Source organism: Anabas testudineus, chromosome 18, assembly GCF_900324465.2.
Source record: "Anabas testudineus chromosome 18, fAnaTes1.2, whole genome shotgun sequence".
Taxonomy (NCBI): Eukaryota; Metazoa; Chordata; class Actinopteri; order Anabantiformes; family Anabantidae; genus Anabas; species Anabas testudineus.
The window spans coordinates 16,666,493-16,684,042 of NC_046627.1; the positions used below are offsets into that span (position 1 = coordinate 16,666,493).

General features: G+C 38.1%; 1 protein-coding gene across 1 annotated transcript in view; it reads right to left on the reverse strand.

Moving 5' to 3' along the window:
- LOC113157483 (glucosidase 2 subunit beta-like) overlaps positions 1–17,550 on the reverse strand; it is a 116,409-nt gene that overhangs the window by 18,598 nt on the left and 80,261 nt on the right. Inside the window, exon 13 of the mRNA XM_026353001.1 lies at positions 2,720–2,791. Coding sequence (XP_026208786.1) covers positions 2,720–2,791 — 72 coding nt within the window. The remainder of the gene's footprint in view (positions 1–2,719; positions 2,792–17,550) is intronic.

The window sequence follows — 17,550 nt, forward strand, 5'->3', positions numbered from 1 at the left end:
CTGCACTGCCTGCCAACGCCTGGAATTACCAATAAGGTGTCTGTGTTTATGCTGTAAAACAAGTAATAGTAAACTAGTCATATTTTTTTTCTAACATGCTGAGGTAAATTAAAAATCCTTCTACTCTTTCTGAGGGAGGAAACAGGATCATGTCTTTCTATTATATTCAGCGACAACAGTCATAACTGCAGCATTTCATGCAGGAAACGTAAATATGGTATATATTTGAAATCTTTTCTTCAAGTCCTGTTTTGCAGCAATTTTGTTCCAAACAGTGACCAACGTACATGAGTTGGAGATCTGTTGGACCACTGGTTCTGTCTGCTCCTTCTGCCCCTCCATACCATAATGAGTGACAGGCAGGCAGAAGAGCTGGGGTCATATTACTCACAGTTAGCATTCTGTTCTTCATCTTTCCTGCGCTAAAAACGTGGTGAGGCATTGCACTTTCCGCTCCAAAAGGGAGTGGGTAGTGTGGGAGGTGGCGGTGCAAAAAAACAACACAGCTGAGCTTTAGATTCCAAATAATTTGCCAACTGAAAGCAAAACTATATGTTCAGAGACGGATAATGTGTAATAATTTATCTTTAATGTCTCCCTTCAACCACCCCCAACCCCCCAAGGGGAAGGCAAGCTAAGCCAAATGGCATTGCATGTCAAAAGAGATAAAATGTTTTGACACTGTTGATTTTCCGTGGTCATTTAGGTCTTTAAATTGTCTGTTCACAAAACAAGTATTTCGCCTATGTGCCTTCAACAACCAAAACAGCCCTGCAATCGAATCCTCCTCTTTAGGGAGGAGTTGCAACGACTCATAAAAGCCTTTTTCCAAAGAGGTGTCAGTGTCGATGGAATAGCGTTTCCATAATTGCACCCTATAAAAGTGTCGGATGACTGACGGTTACAGCTAATGAGAAAGTGCAAAGGACAGTAAGGCGACATCCCGTAATTATCACCTCGAATCTAAAATTCACAGAACAGAAAATAAAAAGAAGGAAAATATCAGTATGATATATAAGTTTTTTTTTTCTTTTATCTGTTTGACAAAGTTGTTACAATGATGAGAAAGTGGGAAAAGGTGGTGTGATGTGATTATAGAAGCATAAACCTGGCTGCTAAATGACAACCATTGTTTCAAACTTGAAACTTGGACAAGATTATAAATAGTAGCAAAAAAATGTGAATGTGAATCCTTTGAAATGACCAGGTTTTCTACATTAATAAGCTGCCACATGAGATTTGATCTTTAAGTATAGACAAGCAAACAAACAATTCTAAACTTTCATGTTATCATTGATCACAACAAGAAAAAAAATACAAAGTGCTAGTGGAGAAAGTAAGTGAACCCGTTGATTTAATCATTGGTTGAGGCTCCTTTGGCCTTAATAAAGTCCAACAAGCACTTCTGGCAGCTGAGGATTACACCTATACAAGATTCGTGAAGAATTTGGGCTATTCATCTCCACAGAAGGATATCTGGTGTGAATGGATTGAGTTCATTCAACAGCATGTTTTAGGTTGAGGACTGAGTCAAGACTCCAAAAGGTGTATTTTCTTTTTTGTAACCCATTGTGTAGTAGATTTACTAGTACCTTGATGATTAGGATCAATGTACTGTTGGACGATGTTTACTCAACTTCTTTTTAGCTTCAGTTGTTGGACATCCCCCTTGAATTAATTAGTTAAACATTTTGATAAACTTGGGAATTTGTATTTCCGATGACAATAGCAAGCTGTTCAAATCACGAGGCAGCAAAGGCGAGGCCAGTTTGTTGTTCCCAAACCAGTTGAAATGCTGTGTAATAAGTTGCAGGGAGCCATTCACACCAGACAACTTTTGTCTGACCAAAAGCAGTTTTGAGAGGAAGAATGGTATGTTATACCTAGTGTTTTCTCAACCTTTTAAGAAATTCCAGTCCAATCAGTATATAACTAGATGGTTGTGCCAAGGTCTGTTTGCAAGAGGACTGTGGTATCTTTCATAGTACTTAGGCATTTTGATACACACCATGTCCAGCAGTGGACAAGCTATTGGGCCGTCCCAAGAGGATAGTAAAAGGCCAGTGCATAATCCTTTAGATGAAACTGAAACCCTCTGAGGCTGAAGAAACACAACCCCAGCAGTATATGAAACTCAATCATTTGTCATTGATCAAGAGGTATTAAAACTATAACAGAGATCTGTTAGCGATTGAGTAAAGGTCATATTACGTCTAACAAAGATTAAATAACAATAAAAAAATCAATAGCGCAAATATTGGTCTAAGGGTAACTTCATATGAGTGCTTTAACGATGATTAAAGAGCTTTCATAGGAGTGCAGTGGTGGGATTTGTTTCAGCTCCATTCAGAAAATGAAAACTGCTGTCATATGAATGTATCTAATTGGTATTAATAAGAAATGAGGAACCTTTCTGACTATGTTGGGTGAACAACACAATGTATGCTGAATTTAAGAACAATGCTGTTCAAGAAGTATTACCTATTTTTATGTGATCTGCTACAGCCTCAAAATGCCACAGAGCACAATATACTCACAAAGATGTGAAGCTTTTTGGAAAAAAGAGCCCCTTGAATTCCCAACATTCATTGTTAACATCTATTCTGAGGTATTGCAGGTAGTATTTCTTCACTGTCCTTGACATACTGTATCCTGGCTGGTTATTTTGGGATTTGATTTTAACTGTGGAGACAAATGTGGAGGAGATTGAGGCACTTACCCTAATGAGACCTCTGTTCCTGCAGTGTTCTTTTGAGAGACTTGATTGAACGGACACAGGGTATAAGTATACCTGCAGAGAGAAAAAGAAAACATCAATTGTGATTTTACTTTTCTTTGGTACATTTATTTTCATGTTGGCATGTACTTTTTTCTTGCTCTTTTTCATGTACTGAAGAACCCCTAGTGCCTAACTGACTGATAAACCTAGAGAACAGTTTAAATGCCAGTTTTAAGTGACTATTTTGTCATTATTGACTAGTAACCAATATAAAACACCTTTATTCAAGGAATTATTATACCTGAAGTAAACGTACTTTGTCTTATTCTGCAGTTCCCACAACTTTAGCCTCATTCTTTTGGTTTTACGACCCAAATAATCATTGATTATGTCAATTCTCAACACTCCCAGAACTGTAATTCTGGAGGTTTGAGCGGCCTATCGTGGGCCATAAAGAAACAGCTACTAGTTGGTGATTACTGGTGATGACTGGTGTGTCAGTGTTGTGTTTACAGATGGCTTCTGTAAAAAAACAAAACAAAATCAAAACAAAATAACAAATGCAAGTTTAAAAAAGCTGTCACACAAATTTCTGTCACACAACAAAAACAAAACTTACATTTCAGACAAGGAAACTACACTGAATAAAGTAAGAGTCATGTAGTGTTTTACTAATTACTGTTTGGTGTTCAATAAAAAATATTGAACACTGGGCTCTAGGCTTGGTGGCTGCCTACTGGGACAGAAGATTGACAAGGAGCTACCAGTTACCCTGCCACCCACATCTCCTCCACCAAGCAAGAGTCTAGGAGTTAGCAATTAGCAAAGAATATCACTAATGTACAGTACTTGCTGGGGATAGTGCTGGCGAGTGGAGGCACAATCACTAGCTCCAGTAACAAACTGATCAAAGACTTCAGTGGTGAAAATGACAGCGGGAGGCAGGAAAGGGTTTTTTTTTCTTGACATTTGAACCATTACACTGACTGTTACAAAAGAGTAGAGGATACCCAGACAGTCACAATGAGAGAGACATAGAGTGAGAAAGTACAGGGTGGAGAAAAAAAAAATGGCTTCATCTTAAGTAGATGTGGGCAGCGAAGTGCGGATCAAAAGCTGTAAGAGAGAAAAACAAGATGAAAGAAAAGAAAATGATGAACATCAGAGAAAGGGGGATTGTGGGAAAGAGGTAAGTGATTGGCTGAGTTCTTTTGCTCATGCGCTTGTTTACGGATTATATTAAATGCTTCTCATCTCTGAGACTTTCATTTAGGCATTTATCCTTTCATGTCTGCAGCACGTTTCAACAGGAATGCCCCTTCCGCCTTTTGCCAGATAGAAGGCCAAGGAAAAAATAAAGAGAAGCATCTTTTTTTGACTGCAGAGTAAGCAGTGCAGCTTGCAGTAGAATTAAATGTGTCTCACCATAACTAAGCCTATTGAGAATCCATTGCCCCTCCAAGGAATCTGACACTATGCAGAATGGTTTCTACTTTGCAGTATTGTTATTATTTATTTGTATTCAATAACTTCATTCCCAAACTATAAACTTTTATAGATTCTACCAGCAGTAATGTTCTGTCAGTCATTCATGGACACCTGAGAATGACTTAATGATTGCTAAATAATTACTGCATTGATGATTATTTTCCAGCTAGCAACAAGTTATTTACCCTAACTGATGCGATGAGAGGCTTCTCATTTCAGAAGACACATCCTATGGTCGGAGAAAAATGCTAATCTGTTTTCAGAAAGGTCAGATTATTGGCATCAAGTAAAGAAAACATCTAAGGAGATTGCTGAAACTTCTAAAATTAGGTTAAGAGCTGTCCAACTCATTTTTAAAAACTGGAAGGATAGTGGGGAACCATCATCAACCATCATCTTTATAGTGAAAGTAAGAACATTTCAACACACACAATGCAGATTGGGACTAAACAGCTGTTTAGCATTAAGAAAAGAACTTGACAGCGAGGCTAATCAGAAAAAAAGGCTTCAATTTGCTAGGGAGCATAAAGATTGGAGCAATGCTGCTGCAGTTGGTCAGGTCTAGGTTCAGCAATCTTACGTGACCAAAGATTGAGGTCAGCTGACGACCTGTTTTTGAGAATCTTTAAAATGTGCTGGAGAAGACTTTGTGCACTGGTCGCATCATCAATACAAGATCTTGGCATAAAGTAACGCAACTCTGGATGGGAATAAATGTTGCTAAAGGTGGTCCAATGAAACATTAGATTGTGTAACCTTGTTTTTTTTTGGATGGGCAGTGTTTATTCATTGTTGAATTTAGTGATTACTGGTTCCAAATATCTGCCAAACAAACTTTACCTTCAGCCTCTGCAGTGCTTTGTGTTTAGTTATGTGGAAGTTGAGTCACGGCAAGTGAACTTCCTTCTTGTTAGGTTGAAATGTTTTACTAGTCATCGAAGTAGCTTCTTAAGTCTTGTGTTTATTTATACCAATAACCTTTTAGCTGTTAGCATGAATGTAGACTCTAGGTCTTATTCCTTTCATCGGGACACAGAAGGAGCTGCGAATGGGTTAAAGGTTTCTTTACAGCTGCTGTTGACCTCATCAAGGACACTCAACACCCTCAGTCAGCTGCAACATCATATGACAAATTAGCAGGACACCCACGCCTAAAGGACCTAAAAGACCTTACATAACTGCTGCATTGTGTTTGAAATAGAAATTGAAAGTCATCAGTGCTTCGGACAACATATCTAACATCTATAACAATTTCTCAACCAGAACCCTTGGAAGTACTATCAAATGCCAAAAAGCCTAGCATACTAGATTACCATACTAGATAAATGAATCAGAACCCCCTCTCGACAGTAGCTGTATTCTCCTTTATACAAGCCATTAAATGTATTAAGTTTGTATAGCAGGTGTTTCAGCAGCTACAAACATCCTCATTTGAGCCCAGAAACAGATGGCACCTGATAGACAGAGGTATACTAAGCAGAGGAAAGGGGGAAGAAAAAGTGGCAACACAGTAAAAAAGCAATCAAATGAATCCCATAAGGGAGTACCCCTATATGTCTGTACCTCTTTCCCTCGTTTCTATCACCCTCTCTTACCCTCAAGGCAAAGCCATCCATCCCTGCCCACTTTTGCTGACACGCCAGCAGTGCAGAAAAAAAAAAAAAGCTAGGCTATTTGTGTGCAGGGGCACTGTGATCTGACCTTGGATGCTCGCCTCCATGTGGCAGCTTGTGAGAAAACAAACGCAGGCAAGGCAACACAGAAAATATGTCGCTGGTTAAAAAAAAAAAAAAAAAAAAAAAAAAAAAACAAAACCCAACAAAAAAGTTTGGAGAGATTCAAAATGCTGAACCCAACATGCGGACGGAGGTGCAAGTTGATTAGCTGTCTGTGTCTGAGACAGATACTGCAGATTCTGCTGTCTGAGTTACATAAATGGGACACAGCGGAAAGGTCAAACAGGCACATTTACACATACTGTCCCTAGCTATCCTCTGCAAATGAGCACAGTGTGACATGAAGGAGGAAATATCAGCTGAGATGGACGGCCAGCGACAAAGGCTTTGAGGAGAAGAGACTGACAGCAATGGAAATATATGCCTAAGAAACAGGAAGGAGAACAAAGACAGAGACAGAGGAAAGGGAACAACAGAAATAAAAGTGCACAAAAGAGAGTGGGAGAGAATCAGAGTGTGCTGGTGGTGACGCTGTGCATACTGTATGAATCACCAACTGAACAGGCCACGAATATGACAGATGATGACGTGCAGAAAAGGGGACACTGGCAGAGGATACAAAGGATGAGAAGGAGATGAGAAGAGAAAAATTGGTGGTCACTGATCAAATGACTGACAATAATTAGAAAGCTACAACGAGCAGCAGATCAAAAATGTCAAACGTGATCCTCTCATTCAAGTCTAAACACCACACCGTGTCTCTTTCTGTCACCCACGTTTGATGGGTCTATGTCTGACACTAGCCATAGTAAGCTGGCAGCACAGTATCAACCTTTTGCAGGTGTTTTAGGGGCCTGAAGGTACACAGTCAGAGAATAAATATCTTGATGCAGCCAGTTAGCCCCTCAGGAAGCATAGTATGCTTCACTGGATTGGACAACAGGCTCAGTTCACTCATAAATCTGTTGATTGCTGGAAAAAAACGAGTACTTTATCACTTTATCTCTCCAACTGAAGCTAATGAACATAAACCGATTCAGTCTTTATGTTGTTAGTGCAGAAATCACTACCAATATAGAAAAAAAAAACAGATACAAGAACCTTTTAAATTTTTGATTAATGTATTTCTAAACAATGCTAACACATGTAAAGCAATAATAACTAGTGTATCAACAGTAAATCAAGGATTAAATATAACATGCTTTTAACTGTTTTTAATAGCTTATAATTACAGACAGATACAGCAAAAGATGCAGTACATCAATTGCTTATAAACATGTACCAATCATCACTGTTGCCCATTTGTTACGGAGCACGACAAGAGAAGAGGAACGGTTTCTAATTATATTAAAAATAATGAAGGAGTATTAACAAATACATTTCATCATAGCTACAGTTTTACTACAGACATCAACAACTGTGATATTGTTATTGTTTTTTTGTTTTTTTTAAACTTTACATCGTGGCATGTAATAAATGCTAAATGGGGTATAAATAATATGTTACCAGGTCTTTGTGCTCTTATCAAGATATAATGGTCTATTTTCATTGTTTTGTCCATCATTTCTCTCAGTTGCTAACACTGTAATCACAAAATTTAAAAATTCTGAGGTTGCTTTAAATTCGTTTGACTGAATGCTCATGTTTTTGGTGCATTGAACTTATTTTAGTAACATCTTCACATTCCCGGATCTGAGTTTTATCTGTATAATCACCGCCACAATGCAATTAAGACCCAAATTGTTATAAAGAGAAATCTTCCTCTAACAACCCATTGTTAATTACAGTTCTGACACAGTCACCCAACTGGTACGCAGTGAGACTACATAGGGAAAGAAAAGATGAAGAAGCATATTTATTTCCCAGTCCACTGAGATCCAGTCAAGAGAGATAGAGAGAGAGAGAGAGAGAGAGAGAGAGAGATGGCAATTAAGCCTATTCTCCCACTAGACTGCAATGTGATGGTGTGGGTTGAGTTCACCAAGGGTGACACTGCAAACTGCAGTAACGTCAACACTAGCTAATTGGATTACAGGTATCACTGTGAACACTTGGTTGGCATGCCAGAGGTCAAAGGGGATTCAACAATACAGTGGAATGGATAATTGTTTAGAAGCAAACCGTAAGGACGTCCAACACTGTTTATCATGATAGTATAGAGCGACTTTGGGTTACGCAGACATCAGTGGCCTGTGTTCAAAAACAGAGCGTCAGATGTTGCATAACAAGTTACAATCTAGGAGCTTTATTTACAATATTTATGAGTAGCCTATGAGGTACATGTATTTGGGCAGCGACACAGTTTTTATCATTTTGACTCTGCAGTGAATTTAGAATTACACAATCAAAATGTACTTAAAGTGCAGACCGTCAACTTTAAGGCCCCAATTTTTGAGGCCGAAGTGTATTTTCAGCTTTTTAAAACGAAAGATCTGTGGTCTGTGGTTATGAATCTTCAGTCTTTGATTTCAAAACTATTCTCGTGGTGTACAGAGCCTGTATGATAAAGAAAAAAAGTGTCCAAATCCTGTGCTCAGTCATTTTGATGTTATTGATTATATTCTGAGATATTTGTTTTGCCATCTTTTTCCCAAGGTAATAACTTGTGACATTCAACATAAAAAGGCAGTTCTGTAACTGAACCATACCCTAGAAACAAAGTGTTACAAAAGCCTAAAAAAATGTTTCTCTTTATCTTTGAGTAATTGTGAGAAATATAAAAATATATAATCATTTTTACAATTAAATGTTTAGAACATTCTGATTTACAGAAACACAAAGAAATGTTTGCTACCCACAGCAATGTGTGTAAATAACATCTGCTTATTTCAAAGCAAAACAAATTAGATCCTTGTACTAATCATTTTATGTACATCATTGGTATTCCAGCTAATAAAAAGTATAAAAGTGTATATTCTACCTTTACAGTCAGACTGTCATCTAATAATTGTCTATTTGTGATACTGAAATAAAATACATTTTCAACTGTGCGTGACCTGAAAGGGGTTTTTGGACATTTGTGTAATCACTTTTTTGCCATGAGTACGTTAATATCACTTATCATGCTCATGCAATAAATATAAAAGCTATAGCCAACAGTCAATTAGCTTGCTTAACATAGACAGAGGACACACAGATAAACAGTTAGACTACCTGGCATCTGCCAACAAAAAGTCCTGTGTACCCCAAACTGGGCCAGTTTCCCATACCTAAGCACAAACAGCTTTGATCACTCAAATGACTTATTAAACTCAAGAATGTAAAAAAGTAAGTGGTTTACAGCATAATGGGAATGAAATCAGGCTTTGGGCCAACACTGAATAATTCATTTTCTTTAATATAAAGTCTGGAATAGGGCTAAAAACGGTGAACATTACATTTGGTTTGAGCTGCTAAGCATCACTGGACGATTTGGAAATTTACGTCCAACATCAGCGTAGACTTCGCTAACAAGTCCTGACTGTGGCTTCATATTAATCAGACAGATATGAAGTAAGTATTGATCTTCTCATCAAACTCAGCAGGAAAACAAATTTATTAATTTCTGACCACGAATTTCATCCATTTTAAATTGTAAAGGAGCAGCTGTGAAACTGATTTTCTAAATTACATTCACATTGATTGTTTAGACAAATTCACACATCACACCAGCCTGATAGGAGTTTTCTTGCACAAACCTGAATCAATAGTGAATCACCTCACCTGTCTGTGAAAGAAGTGAGGTTTGTCACAGCAGCTGTGTGCCCTTTAATCAGCAGATCCAACTTTAAGCCCCGGTGTCAACAAGTCCACACCTTGCTGAAGTGTCTTTGGTGTAGGTTACAGCTGTGACTTCACCCTTGTTACAGGTTTTAGCTGGTCATAACACCACAACACGACTTCTGTGTGCGCCTCTCTACTCTATGTCTAATTTAAAGTGCAGTATATACTGACCCACCTAAAGGAAAACAAGCACATTTTGTGCATTAAAGCCCTTACAGTTAAAAAAAAAACCCTGCACTGCACAGTATGTACCTTCTTTCAACACACTTGATAAGAATAAAATGGGCACCTGGAAAAGGGCATTCCCTGGACTAAACTCACAAAACTGCTGATGAGGTGAGTTTTTCCTTTTTGTTAGAGTCTACCTTACAAAAAATGCAGAGCTAGTAATGCTACAACACATTTTATTGTGCTTATTTGTGGCTGTTTCCTGATTCTGCTGTTGCTTCACTAGTTCACTGTTTACTTTACTGTTTTTTTACTGTATTGTTTTTTTTTTTTTTTTTTTTGTATTTTACAGTGAACCAATATGACACCAGAAAACTAGAAGAACATTTATGTGTGGGCTTACACTGTAGGTTTCTGAGCAGAAATACGGATGACTAAGTATTAAATATTTTAAATGCCTTCAATCAAACTTGCATCCTACAAACATACATGCACATAAAAATACAATTTTTTTAATAAACCATTTGTTTAAACAGTTTTAGTGCAACTTTTATTACACCATTATACAACTGCACTGTTGTAACTATAGTTGCTATACTTTTATTAAGTAATGACGGTGATGGGTGGAGGTAAAGAGAATAACTATAGCCATGATGAGTTTTACTTTTAGTCCTCTGAAACTGAGATGGTCAGCTAATCAGGCCTCAAGTGCAAAGGCAGAATCTAATTCCAGTAGTGTAATTTATATTGGAAAGACTAGTTAAAATTGCATTTCCTGTGCTTTCAAAAAGAGCATCACAATCATTGCGAAGTTGGGTCAGTGCAATTCCTTTCACTTCATAATTGAATTTAGAGTTTGCTGGCAGCCCAAAGACCAAGTTTATCCTTCCTTCATCCTTCTAGAGCTAGTTTAAAGAAGACACACTGAAGCAGACCATTTTTCAGTTTACTTCCATTTTCCACATGGTGAATCACAAATGCAAGTTTAAATAAAACGTATGGTGGTATGAGATGGATTGAAGTTCGCTTTGCTGACAGCTTATCATATTTTGCCATTCAAATACTTTGTGCAGAACTGAGAGTCAATGCAAAAGGTAGATCTTTTTTTTTTCATATTATGCTTTGCTTTTGTGAAACAACATAAAGAGAGAAAGTGAATGCACAGCAGAGACCTCGTTCCCACATAAATTACCCAGGAAAAAAAAATTATAATGCATAGGCAAAGAGCCTCTCTCCCTCAAAAGATGCCTCAATTTATATGCGAAAAATGGGAAACAAAACAAGCCCAACTTGAAGCCAATTTAGCTTTTAGAGCCATCACTAAGGGCAATGAGGCAAACAGCCTCTGGCAGATCATTTAAAGCTGCATTCCCCCTGCCATCACTCAAGTTACACTATTATTGCTGCTATTTTCTTCTCAAAATAGGTGAAGGTTGAGGCATGTTGATGTTATGATAGAAACTAAGGGACACAACACTCTGCATGGGTCATTAAAATGCCTGAACTGAATTATGGAATGTAAAGGATTATCTGTAGGTGTGAAGCAAGTTGGCTCAAAATAATATTTTACACTTTTCCTCCTCAAAGGTGTAATAAACGGCTCTTAACACTAGGACACGTTAGGAATTATACTTCAACATAACTTAAGGTGATAATTAGAGTTCCCACATTTACAATGAAGAAGAACTGAGCCAAAAATCAGAAGCTTTGAGAGTTGGAAAGTGACTGTGCAACATCTGTTCACAAGTCACTACAGCTCACTTTAAACGTCTCTCTCCTCGCACAATACAGGCTGTGTTTAAGAGATGCACTGAAAACAATGGTGCGAAACTCTGAGCCTGGCTATAATCACTCACATCATGTAAAATCCTTTTATGAGTGTAAAAAAAGTAGGTGGATTTTCAAAATTGAACACAACAGGTGGGTTAGCATAATGGAAACACCTGAATAATACTGAAACAATACTGAAATCAAGCTTTTAAACAATATTGAATAAATTATATCCTTCAAAAGTTTTTAGATTTTTAAAAAAAATGTAGATAATAGATGGATAAATAAATTCGCTATTGTCTACATAACTGTACATTAACAATGAGGCTGAAACTACACATTACCTCTTAACATCGGAGAAAGAGCATGTTCGTTTTCTATTTGTGAGCATGACTTTGCTTCTCACATTTTCATCTCATCGTCTGACATTTGGAAAGGCGTCATTTTCAAATGTAACATTTAAAGTCTTATTTTATTTGAGCAACATAGTGGACGTGCCTCTCTCAGGTAGAAACGTTAGGATGTCAAGGTTCCTCTGCGTGTTAAATATCATTCTTATTTATAGGTGTTTTGGTGTTTCAATAATATCTTAATTTTCACCATTTCATCGCTACTCCTAATAATTCACATTCATTGGGCCAAATACCCCTTTTAAATCCAGTAAATGCTCGAGTTAAAAGGTTAGAAGATTAGACCCAGCACAGCACTCTAATGTAACCACAAACAGAAAGTGAAGAAAGTAAATAAATACAGTTTATCATTAGAGGATAGGACCTGTCTACTTTGGCAGGATTGCTAATACAACACGTGGTGAATGCGGCTTTCCAGAAACTGAAATGTTGGATACAAAATTCTGTCTATATGTGGATTCAAATGCTGTGTCAAATGTTGTCGAAGTAAATGATTCATGTAAAGAGTCACACCACAGTGTTTTAAGTCTGGTGATAAGCTGCTTTTTTTAAAGCAAGCTGCACTACTAAAGAGTGAAATAATATAAAAAACATTTATTATCACGCTTCATCTAATTGAAATAAACAATTTGGGGTGTGTAGTGTAATAATTACGCTTTCACTGAAGTTCTAACAGTTACTGAATTAGATTATATTAGTTTTGATTAGATAAGATAAACTCTGTTGATCTCGCTAGGAGGTTCAGGTTGCCACAGCAGGAGCCGTAAATGAGTCACAGCATGAAAAGAAATATAATATAAACACTGGATAACACAAAGATTACGATTTTTATACTCAAAGAGTCTTTGCTGTTGGGTTTTATTGATTTTTACTTTATGCTTAATTCTCTCCTGGGGCTCTCTGTTGAACCTGTGGATGAATTCATTGTCTGTTTTAGTTCAAATTAAATCACTCAGATTAGTGGAGAACATTGTTGTTGTTATTATTATTATTATTATTATTATGGTTAGCCACAGTTTCTAGCCCTGGTTTGAATTCATGTGATTTGCTGGTAGGCAGCAGTTATTTTGACCCTGAGTTTCTTCAAACTCTATTATTTAATACTATTGGATTCAAGGCCAATGTACACTATTTTATTGTGTTGTCTAGCACACATACACACACCTGCATCAGTATCATATTTAGGATACAGCTATGCACATTAAAAGTATGTTTCGCAGGATAAGTGTCCAATTATTTGCACCCTAACAGTTGGAGATTCGCAGGAATGCCACACAAGGCCAGTAGGATACTTTCAGGTCAATAAATACTTTGTTAATGCCTGCATGGAGCTCAGAGAAAGCATTGTATTGTGTATTTATGAGTCCTCCAGTTTACTGCACACAATCTAAAAGCCTAAATATAAAATCTGGCATTGGCATCTGCACACTCAATCAGGCTAACCAGAGCACACATAGATCCTGCAGCACGTGTTTTGGTGTCTTTGTGCAGTGTGTTGTGTACTCTGATTATAGTGCAACAGAAAGCATTTAAAAAAGTTAACTTGAGCTGCAACAGGAGAAGCAAATTAGAAGAATAATGAAAACAATACAGATGATTTACTTGGCTCTACGTCAACTTACTCTGACTTAGACACAGGACGTCCTGGTGTGCTGTGACAAGCTGTGATAAACAAGAAATCTCCGAAACGTTGTCCCAGACTGTTTCCACACAACCAACCCACATATACTCTGCTCAATGCCCACTTCTCTGGCCATGAAATTGGCAGCACAACAAAGACTGATGAGATGTGATGATTTTATGACCCCACCACAAAAACATGCACTCACTGCCAGCCCACAGGTCTACTGGACTAACGGAAACTCCTGCTACTTCAGATGGTCACCCCTGCTGTGGACTGGGCAGAATCTCCACATGACTTCAGCTGCCTACAGGAAGAGCTCATCATCTTGACAGCCAGGGGCTTTGTTGAATCACAATTGGTTGCAGGAGGCAGTGATTCATCAGGAGCATAAACTGACTGTGCTCTTCAACAAGGCTTTTAGGAAACAGAAGGACTAAGTCTTCTCCAACCTTACATGAATAGAATCGAGGGCATGCAAATAGATCTCAATCATAAACATCTTAAACTAGAGATGATAGATCAGCTCAGGAGCGCTGAAGACCAAAAACATTTATAGAAATTCAGCATTTCAAATGTAAGATAATACATTTTAAAGAAACAGTCTTTTACCAGGTATAGACAGCCTTAACAGTACCGACGTATAAAGTGGGATGTGGAGGATCCAGCATTTTTGGAGCTTTACCTATATTTGACGTATACTAGTCACAGAGCAACATCAGCATTCATTTGAATTACGGTTTCTGGCCATTGGAGGAATCTAAAAACACTTTTCTCTCTTCTCCTAGTTTTTATTTTTGGTTTCTACCAACTACTCAAATTAATATCTGGCTCTTCAGCTGCTAATGTGTTCACCAACTACTAGTTGTTGACTTCACCTGCTACTGGAGCAGGAAACTGTGTTTATGAGAGCTGAATTCATCAGATGAACCTGACTAAACAAAAAAAAGGATGTTTTTAATCAATCTACTTGTCAATAACCACTCGTGCTCATGGTATAGACCAATGTTTGTATGTATTTTACACATGCAACTACGGTGATTGCATAGTTGGCCCTGAGCATTTCCAAAATGTCAGGAGCCTACACTTAGTTCTGCGCCTGCCCGCCTCCTGTGTCGACGCATGGGGTGTATCTCTGCTAACATCCTGATCGTGTTGCGCCTTCGACATAGACACAGTGTTAAAGCAGGTGAGTGAAATCTTTCTGCCCTCTTTGTTATTGACAAATGACCTTTTGAAGTTAATTAATTGCATGAACAGCTCATTAAAAGCAATGTTAATTTTCATGCTTTAATTTAACAACAGTGTCCGCGCCACATCTATCATAATTTGAAAGCTACTGGGTGTGACAAAGTGCTCATGCTCTAAGGCATGGGCCTGCATAAGCAGCCACTGCAGCACAACCACTTATTTTAACAACATTCCAATTATGGTTAACCAGGCCTTCTGCCTTTCTGTCCCACTGATGAACCAAGGCAAACAAGGTTTTCATTTTGTTTGTGTGCATGCATGCATTTGACTGTTAGCTGTGGCCTGATTTGCCTTTTGGCATTACATCAGTTTCTAATAGCAAAAAGCCTTCATGTTTCAGCTGAGCACACTAAATGACTGTGAGTGAAATTACATTAAAATTTAAAGCTAATTTATTCTTTTTACAACTTGTTCGTATTTCTAGGAAAAAAACTGACATGGCAGGTGCTCAAATGAATATTATTACTAGCAAGAAGTTTACTGATTTTTTTAATTTTTGAGAAATACACATGCAGGCAGGAAATAATTTAGTGTCTAAAGATCCCAATGTTCCTGTCAAACCCTATTTGCAACTAGATGAAACCAGGCAGCTGTTATAAAATGTACCACATATATGATTCTTCATTTCCATGTTAGCAGACACATCTAGGACTGAGCACCACACGCTTTGCTGTGGTGCTTATCCAATTCGAAACAGCTCCCTCTAGGCTATCCTAATGGAGTCTATTCCCTAGAAGAACCCAGTGCAGTGTTAAGGCCATGTGATGTTCTACAGACAGTTGGAAGTGTCACTTGTGCGGCGTTATCCTTCTCTCTTCTCTGTCAAAGCTAAACCACAGTGGCGGGCATGACTCACTGAAGTGCTGTACTTTCTAATGACATGAGAGCAGGGGCTGAGTCTCTCTGAGTCAATCTGACCTGACAGTCTTGCATAAATCACAGCCCTTCGATTTAAGTTGCTTTGAGGAGTGTCAACAAATCCACAGGAGGAATATTAGACTCTGCTGTAGGTAGGGACTCCGCCTCTGAGAACTCATTATGGGGTGTCTTCCTTCATGCTGTGCCAGGCTGTGTTGACTGAATTGCCAAGCTTATTTCTGATTCACTCAAAGAAGCCTGCACTTTCAATTCCTAATTGTGATAAGGGCCCGCCAGCACCTTAAAGACCATTTCAGGGGAAATACATGGGTTTTTAAACGGTGAATTTTTGGAGGTGTGCTTCAATGGCTTAAATGTGATGTAAGGCAAAAAAGGAACACGGGCTAGAAAGAGGTGCAGCGATACATAGCAAGGATGACATTAAAGTTATAATACTTCATTTAGGGTTTATATTTTATTCTGGGGCTCCATTGATAAAACATTTTTAATTTAAAAGTGCAAATACATATTACAATGCCCTTATTTATGCAGCTCTTCTGACTAATAAGGCAAATTTAAGCTCCTGTCTTTAGGCATCCCTTCCCCCCATTCCCAATCAGTTCTGATTGGCCAGCTTGTGGAGGTCTTCCTGTGGGCCAAACTATACCCAGTTGAAACAACAACAGAGTGTGATAACAACTGAAGTGCAACAAAAAGCCTGTAAGTCTGTCCACGGTTTCATCATTGCGTCTTTGGGTAAAGTAAACAAAGTAATTTTTCTTTGTTGAAAAGGCACTTCCTGCGAGAGATATCATGATTTTCAAAAACATTTAAGCTATCACTAGCACTGAACAGAACATTGGCAGCTAACCAAAGAGGGTGAGCGGGAGTGCAGTGGGTGCAGGAGCCTAAAACAAATAGCCAGTTAAGCATGTCCACCTCGCTTGATGTTAGGAGATTTGGGTGGCCAGGCTGTGCATTTCACCTACAGCTTTAGACATTTTACTATATGATACATTGGTAGCCAATGTCAAAAATTTATACAACACATTAGAACAAAAAACATAATATCAGCCTTTCAAATAACAACACATCCAAGTATTTTGAGAAACTAATGAGAAGGCAATGTGGAGAGGAGACTGCACAGCATTTACCTTCTAATCTAGATGTTAATTATTCTACTTGAAGGTTTTCAACAACAGGCTGTTTTACCCCCTTTGAAATCAAAGTGATTTCATTTTTTTTTCCCTGGTCAAACAAGAGAAAGCTTTAAGCCTCAGTTTTGCTGAAGTGATTCACACCATCATCAAGTAAGACACAAACAGAGCTGAGGAAAAAAACTCGAAGAGGTGCAGAGGAGAAGATCCTCATTCACAAAGACAAAAGGAGAAATCTCAGCTAACACCCTGAGATTGAAATGAAATACACCTTCAAGATGAACAAGCTTGGCCTGCAGTATATAAGAGTAAACAGTGCTAAATTCAGACTCTGTGCGAATAAAAAGCAATCAACTCTCTCCATTTCCTCTGTTAAGGCTGTCTAAGACACCGAGCTGTTCCATATGTGTCATCTTTACCAAATGAACAGTAATTTGTCACATTTTTCCTGCCACACCCCACACTCCCATCAGCTGAACTTCATTCATTTAAATAATGCAGAGCTATTAGTTCTATTAAAGATAGGCAGCTGTGCAGCTCAGCAAAGTTTTATGGCTTTAGGCACTTTTCTTCGATGTTGTCTCCCACTCAAGAAAAAGAAAAAAAGAAGGAGCGATTTAATGAAATGTGAGAGATCTAAACACCAGGGAGGGTGGATGTAAGATGGTTT